Source organism: Echinops telfairi, unplaced genomic scaffold, assembly GCF_000313985.2.
Source record: "Echinops telfairi isolate 266 unplaced genomic scaffold, ASM31398v2 ScPeMD7_443;HRSCAF=831, whole genome shotgun sequence".
Taxonomy (NCBI): Eukaryota; Metazoa; Chordata; class Mammalia; order Afrosoricida; family Tenrecidae; genus Echinops; species Echinops telfairi.
Window position 1 is genome coordinate 35672558 of NW_022104341.1, and position 26552 is coordinate 35699109.

Sequence of the window (26552 nt, forward strand, 5' to 3'; positions counted from 1 at the left end):
CAGTTCCAGCTCATCAACAAGGAGCAGCCTGCCCCTATGGGTTTCCAAACTGGGACTCTTGATGGGAGCAGAATGCCTCGTCTTTCTCCCTTGGAGCAGCTGGTAGGTTTGAACAGCTGACCTTGGCGTGTGCAACCCACACCACCACCAGGGCTTCTAGGGAAATGAAAACCGACGTCAGCCAAGATCAGCGTGATGACTTGCCCTGGGGCCACCAAAGGAGCAGGAAGGGTCTGGATGGACCAGGATTGAGGTAGACGAGGGGTAGGGTTTTAACCACCAGTTTTTGTATGTTCCTTTCCGATTTTCTTTAGGATGTTTTCTGGGTGGCATTTGACCACTAACCGGAAGGTTGGTGGTTGGGACCCACCCAGTGGCACCACAGAAGAAAGGCCTGGTGATCTGCTTCCATAATGGTTACAGCCAAGAATCCTCTATGGGGCATTTCTACCCAGTCCTCCAGGGAGTTCCCTGCCAAGAGTGGGAATCAACTGACTGGCAGTGGATTTGGGGGTATTTGGGCTTCTGGTTTCTGCGTCAAGGCAGTACAGGCTTGAGAGAAATACTTTAGGGCTTCTCCTTGGGGAATGAGCGATCTTGAACATCCAGGGTACTGGGGGTTTCATCATAGTGTACAGGTACAGACACGAGAGCTGCATGGTTTAGTTTCTGAACTCCTGGCTTGATTGAAATGCTCGTCTTGGTGAACACCCAGAATGTGCTGTATGTACAAGGACACTCGGGCACAGCTGGCTGGCCCACCGATGACCTAGTCGCTGAGCTCCCCCAAGCATTTCTGCCTGCACTTTCTTTTTTTGGATTTCAAATGTGTTCACCCTCAACACTCTTTGACATATATCACTGACAAACTTTACATGATCGACAAGCAATGTGGAAGATTTGGGGCATTTGGAAACCTTAAAGTGAACAGGGCTCTGTGCAGCAGTCTCTGTTTCTGAGACCACTGCATGGAGCTGTAGAAACAAACAGAGCAGTAGTTTCCCGCGAGTGAAACCCTGGAGTTTGACACCCCGAGGCCTACATGGAAGCAAACGCTTCTGAATTTCATTTGGTGACGCACGGTGTCATTGCGCTTTCTGGTCAGCCTTGGTGGAACCAGCATCTCGGTTCTGGAACTGGTCTTGTGTTAGCGTTTTTCTGAACCAGAGAGATGAAGTCATGGGTTTAGCAGAACTTCTTGTGCTGACCCTTTGTAACAGATATCCATTCTTCATTCCTAATCGAAAATTGTGGAGAAATCATATGATGAGACATTTTAATTTGCATAATGCTTTGGGGCAGCAAGCTGTTTGGATGTTATAAAAAATTACTATTTCTTAAGCAACAGTTGATGTAAATATTCTACTGCGTTGTAACCTCTCCATACCCTTGTGTCTCCAGATCATCTATGACAATAGAGCTCACAGTGGCAAAATCAAAATATATTTTGACAGTGATGCCAACATCGAAGAATGCAAAGTCCTGAACATATCTGGATCTAGTAAGTATGCGAGATGCTTGTCCATCATGCGTAATGGATGGTTTCCACCATGCTGCCTTAGGACTTGTATGTTTCAAGTGGCTTGAGTAGTAACACAAAGGATGCCAGAAAACCGTGTTTTGAACATTAGATTCCATAAAACATAGCCCCAAACTTGCTTTCTCATTCACTGCAGCAGATGCGTATTTTGCTCCTCATATGCGAGCAGCAGGGCTCCGTGGTTAGGAACTTGGGCTCGCCAGCCAGACTGCCTGCACCCACGTGCAGGCTCTGTTTACCATACTCGTAAGCCTGGACAACATACATTGCCTCTCTGAATCTTAGTATCTTTTCTCTGAAAATCAGAATAATCACCGCACTTACTTTCCAAGGCTGCTGTCCTTGTTGGGTGCCTGTGAGAAAATGCCAACACATAGTATGTGACCCTGTGTGTGGCACAGTTGCTAGGGCTCTTCTATCCATAGTCTTTTAAATTCCCATCAAATGCCTGGGTGGACACATGCAAATAAGGCATGTGGGGCTCTAATATGGGGATTGGTCAGTTCTGCTATTCTGCTGGGTGTAAGGGGTGCCACCTCAGAAGCAGGAATGGAAAGATCTCACCACTGCCAAGAAACCATAGCCACAAGCAGAGCACATCTAAGAGCCGTGTGTGGAGAAGTGGTGGCGGCAGGAGAGGCCATAGCACCAAGACCACGGGACAGGGCAGTGGGCTTCCCAGTCCACAGAGTGAGCAAAGCTGAGTGCCTCTGCCGAGGAGGCTGGCTTGAATGGCCGAATGGAATGCCCTTTGGGAGTTTACAAACATGAATGGGGCTCTGCAGGGCAGCCAGGGGTGGGAGGATGGGGAGGGGAGGGGTCTGGAGGGGGTTAAGATGAAGCTTTCTGTTCCTGTTCAGATTTACAGCCTTGGACATCCTGGGGCTAGGGAGCAATCCACTCTGCCCTTCAGGGGAGCCATGAGTTGGACTAAACTTGAGGGCCCTAGCTCTCAGAGAATCTCGGTCATACTCACCCAGCCAGGGCAGGGGCCAAGGGTCTGTGTGGCAGAGAGTCCAAGGACCAGAGAGTGCAGCTACAGACTAAAGAACTATCTTCTTAACATTTCTGATCCTGACTTGTAAATGTTACCTTCTCTAAGAAACATCAAACTTGTGAGTGTTGTGTTGTCTCTGAATTCTAAGTGGACCATCAAACCCAGTAGAAGAGTAGAGTGACCTAGGTAGAAGGCTTGGTCATCAGAATAGGGAAAGGAGGTTAGAGGGTGATGGTGTTTCTGACCTCTGCCTCCTAGCCTCTGAGAAGTAGCCTTGGGCTGATCAGCCTTGGACCAATAATGATGTTCCATTCTCCTTCCCTCTGTGAAGTCGGGGAGAGTCAGGTAAGGGCTTCACACTCTGTCTGTACTAAAAGACATATTAGAATATAGGATCAATGGAACTCCCCCAGAGGGTTTCCAAGGCTATAATCGTTATGGGAGCAGATCATCAGGTCTTTCCTCACACACGGGTTTGAGCTGCCAACCTTTCAGTGATCAGCCAGCATTTAATCATTGCATCACCCAGGCTGCTCCTACCATGATGTTTTGTTAGCTGAGTTAGTATGTAAAGTGCTGAGAACAAGGGTTAGTGCATATTAATTTGTAGGCAATATGGAAACAGAGAAAAGTCCCTCCATGAGGGAGACTGACATGTAAATTCTGTTGGGTGGTATAGGAATAAGTGGTGGAGATAGAAAGGGATGAGGGCGTAGGAAGCAGAGGTGAATATTAACTGGGGAACGATGCTCGCAGGCTTTGAGCTGAACCATGGACAGTGGAGGTTTGCGGCCCTCCAGCACAGAGAGGGCCGCCTGTGTGGCGCGTTCCGTCATTATGCTGCAGAGCACCTGACTCCACACACGTGGGCTGTATAGCAACTGTCTCATTTCCTCAGTGAAGGCTCTTGATGAGGAGGAGGAGGATTAATATATTACAGATTTACACATAATTTTAATGATATACCTCTAGTTTTAATTGAGTTTACCTTTACTCAGATGATTACAACAAAATGGTAAAATACTTGACATTTCCAATTATTTTAGATGGGAATAAAGAACTATGTTTGATTTGTGTCTGGCTGCTTTTAAGTTGTAGTTTCAGTATTAACTGACTTGAGACACTGATCAGAAAACAGTTGTCATTCTGTTTAGAAATGGCACTTGTCCCCAGCAACAGAAGGCTAGAGTCTGTCTGTCTCTGAGCACACACACACACACACACACACACACACACACACACACACACTTTGCAAGCATAGATTGTCGCAGAAGCTGGTGGGGAAGCCAGGCCAGCAGGGTTTAGTTCTTGAACACCTGGTTTGGTTACATGAGTGTACACAGAATGTGCTTTGTGTTCAAACACAATGAGACACGTAGGAGATGTGGTTTGGAATAGCCATTACGAAGATCAAAGTGACGGACAGTCAGCCAGTCCTGTCAGAACGCTGCGTCTCCCCACAGGCTTGCAGGGTCTCTAAGAGTCCGTGGACTTCGTGGAGGGGCGCACGCTGAAGAGAGGAACGCTGGCTCCCTCCTGTGGCTCGTTGGTAGAAACAGACCTCACGGGGCTCAGTAGTCTTGACATAAGCACCTCTCAGAGCGACAGCCTCAGAAACCTGAGTCCGTCACTAGGCAAATACAGAGGTAAATAACTGGTGATGCTGTGAAAGCCTACAAATCTGAAGTTCAGAAACCAACATAGGAAAGGGGGCCCCCACCCCCATCAAGCCATGAGGTGAGTGAATGGATTTGCCCGGCTTTGGGGGCAATTGAGAGAAGGGAAGGGGGAAGTTGGGCAAGGGAAGCATCCGGAGATGAGCTATTTGTATAAAGGCTGATGTCCATGCACAACCACGTGCTTCACCCTGGACATCTTTCTCCTTGCCGTGACTCATGCCTTCTGAAGGTGAAGGCCGAGGGTGCCCGTTTCCACACACAGACTGCATATTTCTTCTGTGATTGCCGTTACCCAGCTCCGGGAGTGTCCCCAATCTTCACTTTAACTTAGAGGAACTAATTTAGAGAACGTTGGGGCCTCGGGCCTCAGGCAGGCATGGGTGGGTAGGAATCTCCTTTGATGGGAGATGTAAGCAGGTATGATGGAGAAAGGAGTTTGGGTGCCCTTAGGTGTGCTTGGAAAACTGAGTTCTAATACAGAGGTGAGCTGGTGGTGTGTGTATAATTCTAGAGCCCGGGCAGGACTGGATGGTGTGCAGGAATTCTCCAACCAGATTAGCAGGGAGACTAGGCTTTGACAAACCCAGTTTCAGAAATGCTCTGTCAGGTTTAAACAGCTTAAGAAAGCAATTCCAATTTTCACCAAAATACTTGTTTTGGGCCACCAAAGACATCCCCTCAATAAGTAATAGAAAAATAATTCTATAGTGGATTCTCTGTTTGGCCTTCAGTTTTTTCCATCAAAATTCACAGAAGACTCATTAACAGCCCTGGATATGCAGATGGCCCAGCCTTGCTTGCTGAAAGCCGAAAGGCCTTAGAGTGTTTACTGAAGATCGTAGACTTCAATATGGATTATACCTCCACAGAGCACAAGGGGACCCACAAGCAGCAACACGGGAGAGGGAGTGGAAATTGAGGTTGCCAGGGTTCTCGTTCGACTTGGACCCACAACCACGGCCACAGAAGCAGCAGAAGGAATATCAAACAGCACATTGCCTTGGGCAAACCTGTTGCAAACGTCCTCTTTAAAGGATGAAAAAGCAAAGAGGTCACGGAGAAGACTAGGCACACCTCGCCCAAGGCCTGGTGTTTTTGTCTCATGTGCACAGACAGTGGCTGAGGTAGACTGAAGAAGAACTGATGGCTGTGAAGAATAAGTAAATCTGCCTCGGGGAGAAGTACTGTCCAACTACTCCGTGGAAGTGAGGATGATGAGACTGCATCTCAAGTACTTTGGGCGAGTTAGGAAGAGGGACCAATCCCTGGAAAAGAAGTAATAGGTCAGCGAGGAAGAGGAAGGTGGATTGAGACGGTGGTTTAAGAGTGGTCTCAACCACACGAATGAACGACCGTGAGGATGGTGGGGGACGACTCGGCACTGTTATTCTGTTGTACGGAGGTCGGTGTGCAGTGGAATTCACTCCAGGGCATCCACACTCACAAACCCCAGTCTGAACAGTCCTACAGAGAATTCCTTCCACCTATAGGTTGGAATGGAGGGTGCCTGACATGGTCCTTGCCTTTCATACGGTCTCAATTCTATTTTGGATTCTCTGTTCGTTGGGACAGTCTAAGAACATCCCTTATTCCCTCGACCCCGCTTCATGAAGTACTTCCTGCTCCCTCTCATCCATACAAGGAGTTAGAGAAAGGATTCAGCCGTTTGCTCACCTGCTCCTGCTCGACCCCAGTTAGCAACATGAGCAATGCTGCTCTCTCCTCGTGAGCTGGCATCTTGGTGTCACGGCGCTTGATGATGATGTGGCTAAGGGTAAATGTAAGTCATAGTGATCCCTCGTTGGGCTGCTATTTGCAAGTTCGGCAGTTTGAAAGGACAGCCAGTCCTGGAGAGAGACGGGGTTTTCTGCTTTCGCAAAGAGTTACAGTCTCAGAAACTCAGTTTAATTCTCCCTGTCCTACAAAGTCGCTTTGAGCCGGTACTGACTCAGTGGCAGCTGGTGTCATTTTTGGTTGTTTGAATACAAGTGTAGGTGCCAGCCCTGCCTCTAGTAAGCACCTTACAGTACAGACATTCTCAGAACAGTCCCATGCAGCAGGCACTGTCATGTTTTTCCTCCCCATTTTGTAGCTGAGGAGGCGGAAGCTTAGCAAGGTTCGATGACCTGCTCAGTGAGTGACATGGCTGTGCTGCTGTCCCTCAGCGTCCCCGACACACTCCAATACCACCCATGCACTCACCATTCTTCAGCCCCTTGATTCGCCTTTTCTCCAGCAGGTGTCGCTGGAGCCTTCCCACTGTGGGTCTCCACCGAGGGTTTCCTCCTCCCTCTGGCCTTTGCTCTCAGCCTAGCCCTTGAGCGCATCTCTGTCGTTCTGAAGCGTGGCTGTCCCCAAGGTCATTCCCGTTGCTCTCCTCTCTCTGGCTCTGTCAGCCACCTCTGTATCTGTAGACGGACACTTCCCACGTCTGCCTCTGTCCCCGTGAATGCCCAGACCAGGTTGTGATTCTGCCTCCTCCCTCTGTCATGATCCGGGCCTTTTCCTTTTTCACCCGCCTGCCTGAAACTTAGCTCAGGCTTGGCTCTAACTGGGATCATTCAGTGGTCTCCCCCTGTCCTGCTGATTCTCCCGTTCATTTATAAACACACTGTGGCGTTGTACTAAGCACATCGTTTTTAATACAATGCACAAAGCCTCTGCTTCACAGAGCTAATCATCTGGGGAAAATGCAGATTGAGTGATAAAATGATACCCACCCACTCCCCATAAGTGCCTGCTGGTCCCTGGGTGGTACAAATGGCTAAGTAGCGGGGTGCTGACCGAACAGCTGGATGTATACACTCATCCAAGGCCACCTTGCAAGACAGCCCTGGCCATCTGCTTCCCGAAAGCCCCGCTCCCTGAAGCCCTGGGGAGCACAGTTCTGTCTGGCCCATGTGGGCGCCCCCCTGAGCTGGCTCGGAGACATGGGGCTGGGGTTCTAAGTATCCCCTGCTGTTGTGTGCCAAGTGCTTTACGATTTTGTTTCATCTTGGCCATCATTATATCAGGTCGCTGCTTCCTTTTGTTGTTCAGCCCTTATCTGAAGCAGGAAACTGAGGCAGAGGGATCAGCAACCTCACTGGGGCTCCACAGCCTCTGTGTGCGCAGCCGAGGTGAAGACTTGGACGGTGGCCCTTCAGAGGCCAAGTCCTGCTGAGTTTCCTTCCCCTGTGGCTGCGCCCCGTGCGGTGCTGCAACCCAGAGGTTCAGCAGCCCCAAAACAGGCGGACGAGAGGCGCTTTGGATGTGTACAATCACGCAGAGTGCTACGGGGACAGAGTATAGGAAGGAGCTACTAGAGGTGTGAATTTTAGGGAATTCTGTTCTGAAGAAGGGCATGTTGAAACTTAACCCTGAGGCTGGAAAGGAAGGATCAGGACACGTATGTGTAGGTGGGGGGAGGCAGAGGGACCAGCGTGTACAAGTTCCTGAGCCTGGCGTGAGCAGAGCAGGAGCCGGCCAGCATGCCCACAGTGTGGGGCTGGGGAGGGCACCGCAGCCGGCGTGCTGCTGCGTGGCCGGGCAGGGGCCGGGCAGGGAGCAGCTGTGGCTGGGCGCCGTCTGCGCATGAAGGCTGCAAGGAGCTAGCGTACCGTTTCATCTCCCGGCTGCCGGGCATTCCTCAGCCCGCATCTAAGGGTCACTCTCACGCTCCTCGTGACTCCCATTCCAAGAAGTCACTTTCTCCAGGTGCCGGGAAAGCTTCCGAGACTGGCACTCTGCTGGGCAAGGGCACAGTGAGGCCTGGAGGCTCGGAAACCAGGATGCTGAGCGATCTAAACGGTTCCCTCTCACGAACAGCAGACACAATGTCCATGCCTTTCATGGGAAAGAAGCTCCCAGTACTTCCGCACTCCGAAGGGAGCCCCCTCTGTTGACTTCTCTTCTACAGTAAATTGTTGTTTCCAAATGAGTGTGCTTATTAACACCTCCTCTGCTTTTAAATGTATGACTCTTCACCCCAGGTACTGCTTTCACCTGAGTTAGGGACTTCTCCCTGGAGCGCAGCCGGTGGGTTGCTGATCTCTACCGTCCTTGCTTTAGCCACCGCCAAGACCTGTACCCCTGAAGTGCTTGCCAGACTGCTGCCTTGATTTGGAAATGATTCCTGCGTCAGGTGTGTTTAGCGTGTGGATTCTGTTCTTGTTCCTCAGCTCAGAAGAACACGCAGTACGTCCTGGTGTTCGATGCGTTTGTCATTCTGATCTGCTTGGCCTCTCTCGTTCTGTGCAGCAGATCCATCGTTCTCGCTTTGCGCTTACGCAAGGTAAGTGCCTGTGTGCGTCGTTGTCTCCTCCCCTTTTTGCCCTTTGCTGCCCTCAGTTGGCCCAAGTAGTGGGCCGTTTCCTGGATCCCCTCAACTAAGTGAGGTCCCTTTGACTGATGGACCTCACCCCCCAATGAGGCTTTAATTCGCCTGAGGTGTAGGAAGTGAGTAATGCCCCCCCCCCTTCCGCATGTCAGGTGGGATTAGATAATTACCCAGCCTAAAATGGTGCTAATAAGCCCAGGTGCACAGCAGTGAAGCCTCCAGGGTGGGAAGGTTTCTAGAATAAGCGAAACCCTTTCAATTTAGAAGTCATCTTAAGAACAGAGTAATAGCATGTGTGGGTTTCATCTTTTCTCTTCAAATTGGGTTAATTTTGACAGAGAGAGATGGAAAATGGGTTATAATGAAGCATAGAAGACTATATTCTGTTTTTTAAAAGAGTTTTAAAGTTCTCCTTAGAGTTTAATTTTACCTTTTTACCCTTAGGACTTTGTGAGCATACTCTTAGCTCCCCACAGATCTTATTCTGGAGTTTGCTGTGTGTGTGTGTGTGTGTGTGTGTGTGTGCGCGCGCGTGTGTGACAGAGGGACAGAGACAGGGGTGGGAGAATATATACATACTGGGGTCTGTGTTCGAAGAGCATTAGAGCAGCTGTGAAATCGTCAACATTCTGATTTCCTTAAACTTGACCATTGGAACGCACTTTGTAAATGCCCCCCTCTTGTCACATCTCCCCTAGTCCTTCATGTTCTGAATCCGAGATTTAATTTAGAGTCTTGCCATGGCCCCAGCTGCAAGGTCAGCAGATCAAAACCAGCAGCTGCCCTCCACCACCAGATGGGACTTTCTACTCCCAGAAAGAGTGCGTCTCAGAGCTCACAGGAGCAGTTCTTCCTGTCCCGGAGAGTGGATGAGTTGGCCTCAACTTGCTGGCAGTGAGTTTGGTTTTGGCCACAGTGAAGGGGTCAGCATTGGGACAGCATTAGGAGCTCACACTCTGGGGACAGAGTGCCTGGGTTTGCGTTCTGGCTTTTCTGCGTCAACTCCCTCCTCTGGAAGACAGGGCTGATGGTGCCTGCTCCATAGGGCTGCTGCCGGCAGAGCGAGCCAAGTGTTTGGAATGATCTGTGTTAGCCATTCTGACAAGAGTCAGTGGGAGTGAGAGAGAGAAAGGAGAGGCGTGAGCGGGAGTCTATTTAACGTCCTCTGTGCTTGCTAGGACAGATGTCAGGGAACGTGGGCTATAATCCCTACCAGGTGAGGATGTCGCATATGAGGAGGGCTTGTCTTCTCCTTCCCGAAGGCAGGGTGGTTTGTGAGAAATGCCCTTTTTACATGTTTGCCACAGAGATTTCGGAGTTTCTTCCTGGAGAAGTACCAGCGACGGGTGTGTGATGCTGACCAATGGGAGTTCATCAATTGGTGGTACGTCCTGGTGATCATCAGTGACCTCATGACCATCATTGGCTCTATCTTAAAAATGGAAATCAAAGCAAAAGTAAGTGTGTTGGTCTGGGTAGACTAGAGAAACAAATTCTTAGACACTCACATGTGTATAAGAAAGAGCTTTATATACAATAGCAATTGAATATTGAGAAAACATCCCAGCCCAGATCAAGTCCGTAAGTCCAATATTAACCCTTATGCCCAATACCAATCTATAAAGTCCTCTTCAGACTAACGCAACACATGCAATGACACCGAATGCAGGAAGATCACAGGCCAGTGGGTTGGAAGTCTTGTGGATCCAGTGGCGGTGTAAGCATCTCAGCACTGGTGTGGATCTCCACATGGCTTCTCCAGCTCAGGGCACTAGTGTAGCTCCATGTGGCTTCTCAGCTGTAATGTCTCCCAAGGAGTCTACCCGTGCCCCCCCCAGCGAGCCACTCATCTCCTTTACGCCTCCAAATGAAGTCATCCAGCTGTGACCTGATTGACAGGCTAAACTCCACCCCTTCACTTTTTTTTTTTTCTTCACCCCTTCACTCTTAATCCTTTCAAATCGACAACAGATTATGGAACGACCACAGCCCTGCTGAAAGCTTTGGTTGTTTAGCAGACTTTGCCCTCGTAAATAAACCCTGGCCTGCGCAGCACAGTAATACGCGAGGGAGTTGCAAACTGTGTCACGTGAGCATTCGTTGTGTACGAAATACGACATGTTCTTCTGGATCACGTCAGGCATTTTGAGATGCACAATCCCTTTGCAGAGACGTGTGGTCCTAGCGCTTTGTCCTCTCTCACACCCACCCACCCACGGGAAGCCGCCTCTGACTGCCCTCCTGCGCATGGTGCGCTCCTGAAGAGCCCGTCCCCATTACCCAGTGCCGCCCGCAGAATGCAAGACCACGGGGCGCGGGGGGTGGGGTGGGGGTGGGGGGTTTTTTGTGGTTGTTAGGTGCCGGCCAGTCGGTCCCGACTCCCAGCGACCCTGTGCCCAGTAGAACACAACACTGCGCCGTCCTTACAATAGTTCCTGTGTTTGAACCCATCGCTGCAGCCACTGGGCCGTCTATCTCGGTGAGGGCCCGCCTCTTTCGCTGCCCTCTACTGTCCCTGGCACGATGTCCTTCCCCAGGGTCTGGTCTTTGCTGACAACGTGCCCAGAGTATATGTCTTGCCATCTTTAGTTTGTTCTTTTTTTTCTCGTTTGAGATGAACTTGTTTGCCACTGAAGTCTCCAGATCCATTCTCAATTTTATTTTCCTTCCTCTCTTCGGATAAGCCACGCAAACCACTCTTTAGGTTGAAGGGGATATGTAATCGGGAGGGATTTAAAAAAAAGCAAATATACTATCTCTATTTACACAGCCCATCTCAAGCAATGAAATCAATAACAATAACCTGTTAAACCCTCCAGTTATGAGGTTCTTTTTCTCACCCCCTCACCACCTGCCCTACTATCTTCCCAACCCCACCCCCCCAACCTGTTTTTCTGCATAGTTCAAATACATTGGTTTTTCTTTGGTCTTCCTTTTTCAAAGTCCAGTTTTCACAAGCATACAAAGTGATTGAAAATAACACAGCTGAGGACGGTGTCTCTTGGTTCTCAAGGAACGTCTTCACTTTTCCTTACTTTCAAGAGGTCTGTGCAGCAGGTTTACCTAATGCAATGTGGCACTGATCCCTTGACTGCTGATCCTGAGCACTGATTGTGGCTCCAACAAGACGAAACCCTTGACAATGAACCCTTTTTCATGGTGCTACCGACCCATTGGTCCACGTGTGAGGATTTTTCTTCTTCTTTTTAATTCATTGGGATTTAATACATATGCCACTGCATATTTCAATCACATCAAGTAGAATTGTACCCTTGCTACTACTATCCGTTTCTAACCATTCTTTTTCTACATGGGCTTCTTGGCATCATCTTTTTTTTACCCCACTCCACCACTGTACCCCTTCCCTCTGGACCCCTTATTCTATTTGCTGTTCATCAATCCTGGGTATCATATACTGAAAACCAGAAAAGCGTATAACCCAGCTTCATGAGGGTGACCGGCATGGATGTGACACATCTGAGATACACTCTACTATCGGTGAACAAAAACCAAAAAGAGTAATACAAACCCAAAATACAGAAAATTTTGGAAACCAGATCAGGTCCAGGCTGCCTCATAGCTGGGATCTACTGACGAAATTGGAACTTTTCCGGTCAGATTTATGCCTTTGATCCTCTATGCTCATCTCTCCCAAGCACTGGTTAGTGACCACCTTCCTCCTATCCCTCAATTTTAGATAGGGGGAGTTCTGTGGAGGCTTATTTCCTATGTCATTCCACAAATGTATCTTGGCCTCCCACTGTCATCCATTGCATTCTGCACACTGAAGTCTCACAATTTAGGCTCAGATATGGATTCCTCCTTTGACTTCGGATTATGTGGAGTATAGACCTTTGGTGACTGGTGATGGTGTGCTTCTTCCATGTGGACTTAGTTGACACTTGACTTGGATGGCTGTTTGTTTGGAGACAAGCCTTTAAGACTTGTGTTAAACCAACTTGACTAGAAAAATAAATCCAGAGATGCTCATATATGTCTAAGAGAGAACTTCAAATTAAAGAACAATTGCATATTGAATAAACATCCCAACCCAGTCCAGATCATAAGTTTAATATTAGCCCTTAAGTCCGATACTAGTCCATAAATCTCTCTTCAGACTCACACAGTAGAATGCTGGAAGATCACAGGTTGAAAAGTCTGATGTGAAAAACCTTATGGATCCAATGGTGGTGGAAGCAGCACAGGGCTGGTGCAGGTTTCTGCTACATGGCTTGCTCAGTTCTCAGCATGATTCTACATGGCTGGTCAACGGGAAGATGAAGCAGTGCTCAGCAAGTCTCTGTGTGGTTTCTCACAGGAAGAGGAAGGCAGAAAGAGAAGTTCCCAGAATCCTCATGAGAAGGCCATGCCCACAAGGAGGCATCATCAGGCTGTGTCCTGATCGAAACCTAGACTCCACCCCTTCACTCTTAATACCCTTAAGTTGACACAAGAGTATGTAACTATCACAAGACCCCAAACACTAGCTGTAATCCATTCTGAAGGCTGTAATCGTTTTTTTCTGTTTTTGTATACAGTGAACCCTCATTTATCGCGGTTAATCGGTCCTAGACCCTACCGTGATAAATGAAATTCCGCGAAGTAGGATTCCTTATTTGTAGTCAAATATTTTTGTAGTTAGAGCATAGAGGATATGAAAAAACACTCTTTAGTCACCATTACACTCGTATTACCCAATTTATTAAACGAAAAAGGGAAAATACAGTAAAACATTTTGGACGTTACAATTATCATTTATCATTTATTATTTATGGCATCAAGCATGTATAGTATGAGCCAATCAGTGGCAGTAATGACAGAGCATGCGCTGTTATGCAAAAACCGCGATAGAGTGAAGCCGCAGAAGTTGAAGTGCGAAGTGGCGAGGGTTCACTGTAACTTGAAATTTTATTTTTTTTAAATATTTGAAATTTAAAATTTTCAAAAATTTAACCACCATCTATGGTTCCCTTTAACACAGACACATTTGAATCATAAAATGGTAAGCAAATTCCAGTAGAAAACATGAAGCAATAATTCCACTAACTCACCCAATCCAGCGACTTTCGTAAATAATCATGCGATGACCGGAAGCACTCAAACAACATTCTACTTGCTCTCTTCAAATACGTTTATGAAGTTTAAGTTTTCAAAACCCAGAGTAATTGATTCAACAATAGTAACAGTTCTATCATGCAACACTTATTTAATACATAATTTTAGTCTTCACAATATGTGTACAGTTTATTTTCATTCCTATAAAGTTTCCACAAGAAGTTTGTAATAATAATAAAGGTAATTAAGTATCTTGTTACAGGTACTCAAATAGCACCACAGTACATCTTTGACAAAATTTTTACAGTATTCCAACTTTCAATATGAAGCAGCTTAAAAAGCCCTGGACCAAAAAAAATGTTTAATAGTGTCACTTAAGCAAATGAAGTCTCATAGTCATACAACTGTCATCTTTTAGAGACATTAAAGAACAGAAAGTTCGTTTCTCACAAATCGAAATCTCCTTTGAGTCTTCGTGGGTAGCCAGGGGCACTCCTTGCTTCACTTGCTTATCAATGACCCTCACCTGGTGTCTGCATTCCCCGTGTGTGTCTGTTTATTCCAGTCTTGTAATAACTCAGCAGCGATTAGGTTTAGGACCCATTCTATCCTGGTGTGGCTTATTTAACACAACAAAAGAAACCCCGATTTCTAACTGAGGTCACATCTGTACTTAACAGGACCTCAACAGGTATTTGAGGGCAGGTGCAAGGCGTCCATAGTAAGCCTGGAGGACTCTTGGCAGCAGCTCCTACGCGTAACTGACGTTGGACAAGATGGGTTATTTTGGCTGCTGCTCTGGCATTTTTCAGTTATGGACCGAGCAGTTCCCCGAGAGCCAGTCGCGGTGACCAGTGACAAGTCTGTATGCCCAGAGTTAATGGCAACAGTCGGAGGGTTTGGCTTGCCAAATGGAGAGGAAGAAAGGGCGAGAGCCTACAGGATGCTGCTCAATGCTTTGTTTACATTTATTGGTTTTGTCTCCTGACAGTTGGAATCTGGCTCCTCCTTTACCCAGCACTGTGCCTTCAGTCAGCAATCCACTTCCTGCAGTGCCCTTTCTCAGCCCTTTCTCAGCCTGTCCTCAGGGGGGCCTGGCCCTGCCCTGGGGCCACTTTTGTGAGAACCCCTCTGAACAGCGTGGCTTTGTGTCTCATTGTATCAGAAGAATGGTACCCTGGTTGCCTCTTCAACTAGACGTGATAACATATCATGTCTAAGATTTCCTACAAAAATAGCTGGGTTGTGTGATTGGTGTTTAATAAGCACCAATATACTCTCTAGGGCCTCATTTGATAGTAGAGGCAATGTCCCTATTCCAGGATATTATTTTTAAGAAGAAACTGGTTCGACTATTTGAGATATTAAACAGACATGGGAAACTCCTGGAAGTGAACCCTTTATCTCTCCTTTTCTGAGTACCACTTACAGGAAGGCAGGACCCATTCTTCCCCAATCTGTTTGAAGTACAGCTAATTCTACTGATGCATAAACTAGTGTTTCCCAAAATGGGCAATACTGCCCTCTGGGGGTGCTGAAGCTATACAGGGAGCTGCAGAAGCAGATACCTACACCTTATCTTGGATTAGGGGCTATAGCAAAACATTTTTAATTACCAGGAAGGCACTGAGGAATTTTTTTTTAAAGGGCCAAGCGGTAGGCCAAATATGTTTTGGAACTTATGCTGTAAACAATTATTTACTTGAATAAAGCTGCATGGGATAGACTATTTTACTCACCTACATGTATATTTTTCTCTTCATTCCTTAGAATCTCACAAACTACGACCTCTGCAGCATATTGCTGGGGACATCCACACTGTTTGTCTGGGTTGGCGTTATCAGATACCTGGGCTATTTCCAAACATACAACGTAAGGCTGTGGGAGTGGGCAGGGCTGCTGGGAGTGGGCCACATTTGGGGGACTTTTCCAAGCCCCTCAAATCTGGTGGGTTTTGTTTTTTTCAGGTGCTCATTTTAACCATGCAGGCCTCACTGCCGAAGGTTCTCCGGTTTTGCGCTTGCGCTGGGATGATTTACCTGGGCTACACATTCTGTGGCTGGATTGTCTTAGGGCCTTATCATGACAAGGTGAGTAGTAACACTTCTTTCCGTACACTGCCGCCTCTTCAGTAGACATGCTCCCCGGGGCTTCTGAGGCGGGGAGTCTTGACAGGAACAAACAGCCTCATCTTTCTCTGCAGAGCAGCTGGTGGGTTTAAACCATGGACGTTTCCTGGTTAACAGCCCATAGCTTATCTCACAGCGTCACCAGGGCTCTCGGGACCCTTAAACAGGGGCTTCAGCACCCCCTCCCCTGTCCTCCCGCACACAGCGGTGATGTTAGTAAACTCGTGGCTCTGCATTGGTCTCCCTTTGCTTTTCAGGGTGTTGGAGAGATTTCAGGATCTTGAAGCAGGAGTTGCTGGGAACCAGAGAGCACAGTTCAGACTTGTCGTTGACAAGAGACATCAACTGAGAAATGCTTGGGCATGAGATCATTATAGTAAAATTGAAAATTAAATGAGGGCATTCATTCTGCTGGTGCAAAGGGTTAGGTGGTTGGGTGTTTCGTGTTATGCCCACCCCCTTACATTCCAAGTTAACTGGAGAAAATAAAGCTGGGCAAAGGCTCTGCTTGGGAGAAATATATTAGATTTCCTGCTGAAGTGATAAGGTGCCTTGTGTATTGGTGGGTTTGATTACAGCGTCATTTCTGCACATTATTAAAGATCAGTATCTGAAATCTAAACAGTAACCGAGCTCCCACCAGAAGCAGTATCTCAGGGAGCGCACAGTCAGGCTCCAATGTTCTGGTTCAAAAGTGATCCGTTTGATTGGTAATGCAATCACTGCGATTCCTTCCAACCGACAGAACATCTTGGCCTTATTTTTGACCCCGATCATTGGATTTACCAAAACATAGGTCATCGAATCTGGTTTGCAAATTATTCACGAAGAATAAGCAAGCCACAAAGCTCACACTTTCTGTACTGCCCCACCACAATCCAGCCTCCTGACCTGCACATTCAGGGTCGGCTCCCTTTCAGTGCGAATCACTACTGTTTCTCCTGCCAAAGGAACTGTGCCGCGAACAGAGTGACAACCTCTGGGATGATAATACAATAAGATCATAATTATCTTATTGCTCTTCCCATGTCATATCACTGCCTTAAAAGTGACTCATGAGTGAAAATTGTTCTCTGATCTGCCTAGAAAATTCTGCTTTCTTACTTGCCTCGTGCTCTGGAAGCATCTCCACATTGTTGTCACTAGAGGGCAGTGTTGCACCGTGTGGGAAATGCAGAGCTTAAGAAGCTTAGGAACTGGCCTTAAGACCTGGGGGACAGGTGGTGCAGTCTCCTTTGCCCTTTATCTCCCTGACCCCGTCATTTTTCTAGAAAGGAGCTCATCTAATACTGCTTAAATTTTCCCAAGACAGCTACCATTCTCAAGTGCTGTAGCAAGGGCAGAGCCACGCCCTTTACTTTCCTTGCTAGGCGTACTGACAGCAGCTGCACGAAAGCACGCCAACCCTGCATCACCTACCTGTGCTAAGTCCTTTTCTGGGGCCACATGGCCAATACATGGCAGGGAGGAAGTTTGAGCCCAGGCCTCTTGCACATGCTTTGGCCAGTCGCCTCTTGAGTTTTTCTTGGCGCTATTAGCCAAAATGGGCGCCATTGCCCATGGGCATTTACTTTGACTGAGCAGCATGGTAGTGCTTTTTGATCAACTCTGAGGGAGAGCCATAAAATCAGTCTTTCTCTGAATGGTCCGTTGGTCTCCTGGAGGGTGAGCGTGATCTGCCCTGTGCATCCGAGCACATTCCCTTATGTCATTTCTGCCCGTTCAAAGGATCCAGATGGTGCTGGGCAGCTCTGGGCAATCATTGTCCAATGAAGATCTCATGAGAGTCAGGCCTGGTCTTTATGTTGTTCTATTAGCCAGAGTAAGGAGATGTTTAAAAATGATTGATAAAATAGATTGCAATGTATTTTATTTAGCACATACATGCAAACGATTTTGGAATTCAATCAATATAAAATGTTGGTTTATTTTGTGTTCTTTTCCTTCTGTATTAAGTTTGAAACCTGTGTGTTTTACGATTACAGCACACCTCAATTCCAACTACCACTTTTCAGGTTGTAAGCGCTCGGTTGCTCTGCATGGCCCCATATTGAAGGCTGTCCCTCCAGACTTCTGTCATTTAATGCTGCCAGTGTCCCATTGACACCCGCCCCCCCAGAGGAGTAAAACGGCAACGATATGTCCAGAGACTGCCCAGCGGGTCTGTTTGTGGCATCGACTCCTGACCCCAGCTCGATGGAAGTGTTGGGGAAATGCACGATGGAATTTAGAATTCAGGGGCTACCCTAGGTCATGCTGGGGGAAGGCCTTCCATCTGCTTCTGCAATCATGTGCTTTTCTTCGCCATTTGCTCCTGATTGAATCGAAGTTAGAAAATGTTACTTCCCTAGGGAAGCCCCACAATTCCAATCCACCGCTGTCAGAACTTTCAGGCTCTGCCAGTATCGAACCAGAGGGCCTCCCCCCCCACCCCCTTTACGAATCGGAGTGCTGCAGCAAGCGTTTTCTAGGGGCGTGAGGATCCTTGCAGCTCCAAGCAGAAAGTTTCAGGAGAACTGTGAAACTGAGGATTTTATCATTGATTGGCAGCAGGAAGGTGCCACAACTTTTTGGCTTCTTGTTTTCCTGTTGGACATCTTGTTTCTGTGGCGAGCGGAGCCGGAACAATGATTCGTGAGGTGTCCTGTTGACATCCACTGTAGCACTAATGGACTTTGGCACAGAAGCCTAAAGACCATTGATGTCCTTCCAAACCTCATCTTGAATTATTAAACATTAGCTAATGCAGCTTTTAGGCTTCCAGTGGACCCCCACCTCCTAGTGATGGGGATATATTATAGAATTGTCTAATCCCAATTTTACAAACGTGTAGGCTGAAGCATTGAAAACAGTTGGACTTTGGTGGCACCATGGTGAAGCAGAGCCTATGCTACAACTTCATGCCTCTGTTTTATTTCCCCGAGGAGCTCTCTGATTAATATGAACTGCCAGCCTATCCAAACATCTGGCAAGAGTGTTACATGAGGCATTTACCAACACTTCTTGAAGCAGTCGTGGTTTGTGCTCAATTGTGATATGAATGTGTGTGTTATCACTGTGACGCTACAGGACCTATGATGACTTTGAACAGAAATACCCATTTCATGCTTACTAAATGCCTCACTTTCTACGACTTACTGCAATTGAGACAATGCTGACTCAGCGACCTTACAGGACAGGATCTAACTGCCCCTGTAAGTTTCCAAGACGATATCTCCTTATAGGAGTAGAAAGTTCCATCTTTCTCTCTTGGAGAGGCTTCGAACTGCTAACCTTACAGTTGTTAGCAGTCCAACACAGCAGTAACCACTACACCACCAGGGCTCCTGTGCACCAAACATTGTCAGGTTCTTTGAGAACACATTCTTAGAGGACAGAGACTATGGCTTGTTCCTCCTTGTCAACCTAGTCTAGCCTGGTACATAGAACGTCGTAGGTTGGTCAATGAACAAGAAGCCAAGTACCTACTTCCAACAGGCTTTACAATCTCAGCGGAACAGAACCAAGTCCCTGTAAAAGCAGCCCTTCTAGGCACACTAAGACGTCATTTCTCCTTTAAGTACTTCTTAAGCTTACCTCTAGTAATGGAATTTGGCTACAGATACCTCAGATTCACTGTGTGCACCAGTCATTTCACTCGCTGGGTCTGTACACTGCATGTGACAAATTACGAGGACTCCCTGAGAAAGGAGGAACTCAAAGCTCGCTGCCATCGCGTGGATTCTGACTCACACGACCGCACGGAGCAGGGCAGCACTGCCCCGGGGGTCTCCAAGACGAAATCTTAGGAGAGTAGAAAGCCCCATCTTTCTCCTGTGGAGCATTCTTGGTAGTTTCGAACTGCTGACCTTGCCGTTAGCAGCGGAAACACCTAATCTACACCACCAAGGGCCCTGGGGGGTGAGGTAAAATTGATGTGATCGTGGGTGAGTCCTTAATGGTGAGAGAGGTATTTTGTGAATGCTGATACTAAGTAACTACACAGAGGAGGGAAGGGCTGAATTTGATAAAGACTGGCCATTTGTAGTTCTGAAACGGGAAGCCCAGTCGATTCGGGATTACGGAAACTCAGAGAAGGAATCGACCAGATTCCAGAAGGCATTATGAGAAATATGAGTTATTAATGATGCTCTCAGCGTGGTAATTGACATCCCTGGAAATCGGATTTTAACTTCCATGCCCTGAGGTGACCCTAGGGGACAGGAAGTGCTCTGGAAAGGCCTGTGCTTCGGGTCTTCTTTGCAGACCTCTGTGGAGACCAGCTTTAGTTGATCAGACTGGTGTCCCCTCTCGCTGTGCCACAAACCTTACCCTGCCCTGCTCAGCCGGGGCAGGGAGTATGATGCGTGCGCTTTGCTACCTGGTGGGAGTATGTTGTTCGTGCCTGTCACGCCCAGCGCATGGCGGCCCGCGTGGAGCAGAATGCAATACTGCCAGGCCCTGCTGGTCTTCATGGCCCTGGGTGTGTTTGAGTTGGTGTATTGGCGCAGCTGTAGGGTCACGCCATCACATGGGAGGGCTTCCCTCGTTACCAAACAGGATGTCTGGCTGTGGAGACCAACTAGCCCTGTGCTCTGGGGCCCTGAGCCCTGTGGGGATCAGAGATGTGCTGGGCCAGCGAGCCTTGTAATGGAATTAGAAATAGCCCCTGCCGCTGCCTTGATGTGGGCACAGAAGAGCAAGGACTGCCGGAGGAAATGAGGCTGGGGTTCTGGGAGGAGTGCCCAGGGGGCTAATGTTGAGGACTCCATGGAAAGAAGAGAAAGCTAACCCCAGCCCGGTGAGCGCTGGAGGTACCGCGGGGAAGCGCTCTGCTGCTGACCCACCACCTGCTCTACCGGGGTCAAAAAGCCCTAAACAGAACCCTGGCAACCTTGCGTGAAATGACCAGTTTAGAATCCCTTTGGGACCACTCTGCTCTGTCTGACAGGCTTGCTGGGCGTCAGAGTCCACTGGAATCAGAGCGCAGTGGGTTTGGGCCCTTGCCTGTGTGCTCCAGACTTTGACCCCCACCTCTGCGGGGTCTGGAGCAAGAGACATGACCAGCTCGGAGCCAGGGGTGGTGGGAGGAAGAGGTCTTCCTAGGTGTGCGGTCAGCGCGATCCATCCCAGCCGAGCGGAAGGAAGGCATCGTAAGAGCAGCCAGGCCTTCAACGATGGAAGAGAAGGGGGACTTAGCTGGATTGACGTGCAATTTGGGGTACTTCATTATTTGAAATAAAGTCTGTCCTTGGTAGGAAGGGGCAGTCTTGGGCATACCAGTAAAATTTACAAGTAAGCCCATTTGGGGGCTGGGTTGGGGGGACATTTTACTCAGTTGCCTGTGAAGTGGTCCATGCCAACTGAAGGGTGCACAGACTTTCCACCAGGAGTGTCCTTCCCTTCGTGGAAGCAGGCTCCCCACCCCCAGAGCAGGTTCAGTTCAAAACTCCACAGTCTCGGCATCCGTTCTTTGTCTCCGGAAGACTGTTTTCTTTTCTCTCTCCGTTACTGTTGCTCTCTGGGAAGCTTTTCATGTTTCTCTGGCGTTTTAAGCCTTTGGCCTTAGAGAGTTTCCGAAGCGCCTGCTGCGTGTTTTGGGTGGACGTGGCTGTGCTTCTGGTGGTATTGCGCCCTCCTGTACGGCACTTTTGGTTGTAGCAGACAGCGGTTCCGGTTCTTTCAGAAATCAGTTTGGAAGAAAGAGCTTTAACGTTAATCACCTTACACTGAACAGTAGCAAAAAAATATCATTATACTTAGAGATGTTCATGACATTGATGCTTAGAATAGCAAATGCTATTAGTGTGTCCAGTAACAGGGACATGATCGAATTTGGCATTTGAGAAGATGCTTGCATTAAGTACAGAAGTAACCAGGACCCCAACATGTAAGGTGATAAGGCCACAGGTATACTAAAAAGTACACAGACCCTCTGTGGGTCCACTTTCAGCCAGAGGATAGGCTGAAAAGGACTGGAGGGGGGACACACCCCTCAGAATAAGCACCCACAGGAAAACCACAGGAAAGCATTTGCCCGAAGGCAGGGATCCGAAAGAAGGCAGGTGAAAAGGGGAAGTGCAGGGAGAGCGATGTCCCACTGCGGGGTCCACGGTCAATGTCACAGCAAAAGCGACCTGGAATGCTAGACCAACCTGCTCGGTCAACCCCCTGCCCCCAGGTCACAAGAATCACAAATAAAACACTGAAGGGAAGGTCAAGAGACTTGTCTTTGAGAGTGGGGAGGGTTTTCCGTTTTTGTTTTGTTTTTTAGCGATGTTCCCTATTCGGCGGGATTCTTGCGATGAAGTGAACTGGCTGTATTTGGCTCTTCTTCTATCCATAGCTTTGGATAGAACTCCCGCTGAATGTCTAGGTGGGGCAGCCAACTGGGGTGTATAGGACTAATCGGAGGGGATTAATCACTGTGCCATTCCACTGGGTCTACGTGGAGCCGCTGCACAAGCAGGAGTGGAGAATCCCTTGACCCTCAGAAGAGAAGAATCAGAAGCGGAGCCCATCTGAGCATGGAGGCTGGTCACTAACAGTCCTTGGGGCAGAGGGGCAGGCCTCCCACCCCAAGGAAGGAGGAGAGCGGGGTGCCTTTGGGCAGGAGGCATTTTTCAGCACTAAGGAAATTCTGGTGGCAGTGTTGGAGAAGCATTGAGTTAGTGACTACGGTCCGAGGTTCTAGCCCATCAGCTACTCCGTAGGAGAAAGATACAGCTCTCTGTTTCCCCAAAGATCGACAGCCTCAGAAACCCTTGTATACTCACTGCCATCGAGACAGGGCTGGACTGCCCCAGTGAGTTTCCCAGACTATAACTCTCTATGGGAGTAGAAAGACCCACTTTTCTCCCAGGGACCGGCTGGTGGTATCGAACTGCTGATGTTTCAATTAGTATCCCAACTCATAACCACCACGCCACCAGGCTCCTTCGCAGAAACACTATGTAGGGTTGCTATTAATTAGAATCAACTTGCTTGCAGTCGGTTTGGTTTGGTTTGATAAAGGAGCTTTGTAACACTTGCCTGAGCAGGACAGAGGCCAAGGGGCCGCATGGCTGGGGCCAAGGACCAGAGAGCGAGATAGGCCAGCTGGCTTGGTGGGGGTGGGGAGAAAAACACTATAGACAAAAGAACTGTAACCTTAATATTTCTGATCCGGATGTGTAGAGCCCTTGTGAATTCTGTGTGGCCATTGCAATGGATTATCAAAGCCAGTAGAGAAGTAAGAGGGTCATGGGAGGACCAGTTGGTGTCAGAATAATGTCAAGAAGGCTGGCGAGTAGAGGCACGTGCGACCTCTACCTCAGTGGACTCATCTTTGAGCAGATGTGGAATTGGATTCTTCTCTCCCCTTGTCAAATCAGGGAAGGTGAGATGTGCCACACCATTTGCTCAATTCTAGATGTCTTGAAATAAATGCCTGTTAGTAGTAGTAATAACGACTTCCACAAAACAAGCTAACCAGATCCCTCTCTGCTCTTTAGCAGTATCAGCTCAGCCTAACTAACGTTTGTTTCTCTCCTGCAGTTTGAAGATCTGGGCACGGTGGCCGAGTGTCTGTTTTCTCTGGTCAACGGTGATGACATGTTTGCTACCTTTGCTCAAATCCAGCAGAAGAGCATCTTGGTGTGGTTGTTCAGCCGCCTCTACTTATATTCTTTCATCAGCCTCTTCATATACATGATTCTCAGCCTTTTTATTGCACTTATTACAGATTCATATGACACCATTAAGGTAAATAATTATCCATAACCGCTGCAAATACTATATAGATTGTGACATAGGACAATACTACATCTGTACTTAGATTTTGAGCATTTGTAAAAAAAAAAAAAAATTCTGAGGTGCCAGAGATTAGCTTTTAAATATGCATGTAGGGCATTGTCCATATTACCCCAAATCAGGATGAAGTGGTTTGGAGAGGGGGGGAAAGGGAAATAGGTTAATTGCAAACTAATTTAGAAGTGGATGATAGAGAGATTACTTTTTTTTAAAAGATCCTTTTATTGGGGGCTCTTACAGCTCTTATAGCAATCCATATATCAATAGTATCAAGCACGTTTGTACATATGTTGCCATCATCATTTTCTAAACATTTACTTTCTATTTGAGCCCTTGGTATCAGCTCCTCCACCCCACCCCCTTGTGACCCCTTAATGGAATTATAAATTATCCGATAGGGTGTGCATTGACTGTGTGAGGAGGGGGGAGGTCTTATCTGGGCTTGTAATGGATTCCGAACCTTGGACTTCGGGTGAGGACTTCATTCATTCCCCTTAATGGCAAACTCCTTCCCAGCCAAGCTCCACGCTGGCTTCCTGGCTTTCCTTTGGATTGTTCTCTCGCTCACGGTGGCCCTGGGTTGGTGTTCTGGAATGGATAGGTTGATTCATCATGGTTCATATCAGTTCTTGGATCTGGGGTAGCCATGTGGGAGGGTTTTCTGTCAGCAAAGGTGAGTCTTGTTTATTAACAGAGGGAGCAGTTTCCTGTGTTCTCTAGAAGGTACCAACATTGTGTACTCGTCTTCTTTTTTTAAAGAAATACCAACAGAATGGGTTTCCTGAAACGGATCTTCAGAAATTCCTGAAGGAGTGCAGTAATAAAGAAGGGTGTCGAGAAGAGCCCTCCGCCTGCCTGTCCCACTTGTGCTGTCTGCAGAGGTTAGTGTTGTGTTTAATCGGGTTCCATGATGCTCAGCTGAGACCCTCTCCTTCATTGAGGTGGAGCCCTTCCAACTTCACCACTGCTCCCAGCAAGCAGCTGATGGTGGGAGACCATTAATCTTACACTTCTAACTGGCTTTAGAAATGAATTGTTAGGTACATGGCATTGTTGAAATCTCTTTGGGAAGGTACGGGACTCTTTTGGGAAGGCATGCATAAATGTCCTTGCGTTCAAGCAGGTTGAGTTCTCAGTGGCCAAAGTAAGAGACTTCAAAGTTCTCGTTTTTAGAGGCGGGGCTCTGAGAATGTCAAAGCTCGTGCCCATGCCACACTCGGCGGTAGTGATGGGCTTTGCTGCGCTTGAGAAGAAGCTCTATGCGCCCTTGGTTGGAAGCCTCATCAGAAGCTGCCCATCACCACCGGCACTTTGATGGCGTTCATCAGGATGTGGGTGAAAACGGTCTAGATCTCAGTGGACAAAGCACACCACATCATGGTTGAAAGACTGGAGGTCAGATGGCGAATGTTCCTTGCATGTGCCCATGTTTGTTTTTATCTGAAGTCATGGGTGAGTGGTGCTAATTAAAATGTATCCCCATCTCGTGTTTCTGAGAAGGATTCTCTAAACCAAATTCCTGAAGAAAGATGGACGAGTGTAATTGCTACTTAAAACCACAAGATGTATTTTGTTCTCGTTGTTAATCAATTCATATTGTATCTTGAGATTTTAAATGACATTAAGCATTTCCAAAATGTCTGGTAAATATAAAATGAGGCTTCTCAGAAGAGTTAATTTTTTAAAAATCCCATTTCATCCTCTCAGAGCATTATTGTGCTGCCATGAAAGCTAGGGAAAAGCTTGGATACATTTTCCTAATAGGCAGTTGTCTCCTAAGAGGAGACATGTGTGGGGGAAATCTCCCAGAGCTGCTTATCCAGTTAATATATAATTAACTGTAAAGAAAAATTAGTTGGAGATGCAATTACGAATCCTGAAAATTTGCCTTGTGGACCTTGGTTTGTACCACAGAAAGCCCCAAGGGACTGAGTGTTTTCACATGAAGCCATGTGGGATGAGCAGGAGGGTGACAAAGGTCCACTGGAAGATTTGTTGACCAGATGAGGTGTGAGTGGTGAGGAAGCAGGGAGCAGTATCAGCCGGTATTTGTCCTAAGGCATGCTGCAGGTGGGCGGGAAGATGCGCGGTGAGATGGCAGCTGTGCTCACGGTTAGCCATGAACGAATCACAGGGCCTAAGAAAGTGCGCCAGGGAAATCAACTGAAGCGGTCGGATGTTGCAAGTTTTGAGATGGGGTGGGGGAAGGATATTAAAAAATAACAACAGAAGTGGCTGTTACGATGTTTGACCAAACCATGGTCATGGGTGACGTCAGCTGGAGCAGTTTTAGTGAATTATTAGAGCAGAGGCTAGGTTTCAAGGGAGCCTAGGGGAGACCGTGCAGCCAGTCAGTGAATGGTCATTGAGCTGGTAGAAGGACATAGGTCATCGTGGGGCCTTGAGAACAGTGGTGATGGGCTGAATAGGTCACAAGTGAAGTGCTCTGGGCACTTTTGAAGATGGGGAACTGAAAGGAGTAAGATTGAGGAAGGCCATGAATGAAGACCCGAAACTGGAGACAACCTCAGAGGGCGCACGGGGTGCCCGGGCTGTCACAGCGCCGCCTCCTGCAGCGTATGGACCGCTCGCTCTCCCCACCCAGCAGTCTAGGCAGACTGACCCTCCTCCAAGATGGTGAAACAGTGGTCAGGCTGACCCTCAGAACCGCTGCTTGGTTTGGTTTGGACCCACCAGTCCAGTGAGTCCCATGACCACCCCCCACCAGAAACAGCGTGGGTCCTCCAAGTGTCATCAGGGTGGGTCAGATCACCTGACACCGATTTCAATTCTCAGGTGAGGCGGTTCTCTGGAGAGAGATGCTTGTTGAACAGACATGGGGCTGACAAGCCCCCTTCTCTGCAGTGGAGGAGGCGATGTGCGTGTCAGTTGCTCTACATGGGTCATCTTATTGATTGCACTTGGCATGTCCGTAATCTGTGTGTATGCAGAATGCTCTTCTTCCTCGTCATTCATGAGTTGTACTTTTATTAGGACTGGGTGCTGTCATGTCGGTGCCGACTCATGGCGACCCGGCAAACGTGTGCTGAGTAGAACTGTGCTT

The 26552-nt window shown here is 47.9% G+C and overlaps 1 protein-coding gene across 1 annotated transcript in view; it reads left to right on the forward strand.

Moving 5' to 3' along the window:
• The window catches only part of MCOLN2 (mucolipin TRP cation channel 2), a 49031-nt gene that overhangs the window by 19319 nt on the left and 3160 nt on the right, over positions 1-26552 (forward strand). The window contains exons 4-10 of the mRNA XM_045292049.1: positions 1402-1501; positions 8377-8489; positions 9842-9991; positions 15360-15461; positions 15557-15679; positions 23234-23440; positions 24248-24369. Of these exons, the coding sequence (XP_045147984.1) occupies positions 1402-1501; positions 8377-8489; positions 9842-9991; positions 15360-15461; positions 15557-15679; positions 23234-23440; positions 24248-24369 (917 nt within the window). The remainder of the gene's footprint in view (positions 1-1401; positions 1502-8376; positions 8490-9841; positions 9992-15359; positions 15462-15556; positions 15680-23233; positions 23441-24247; positions 24370-26552) is intronic.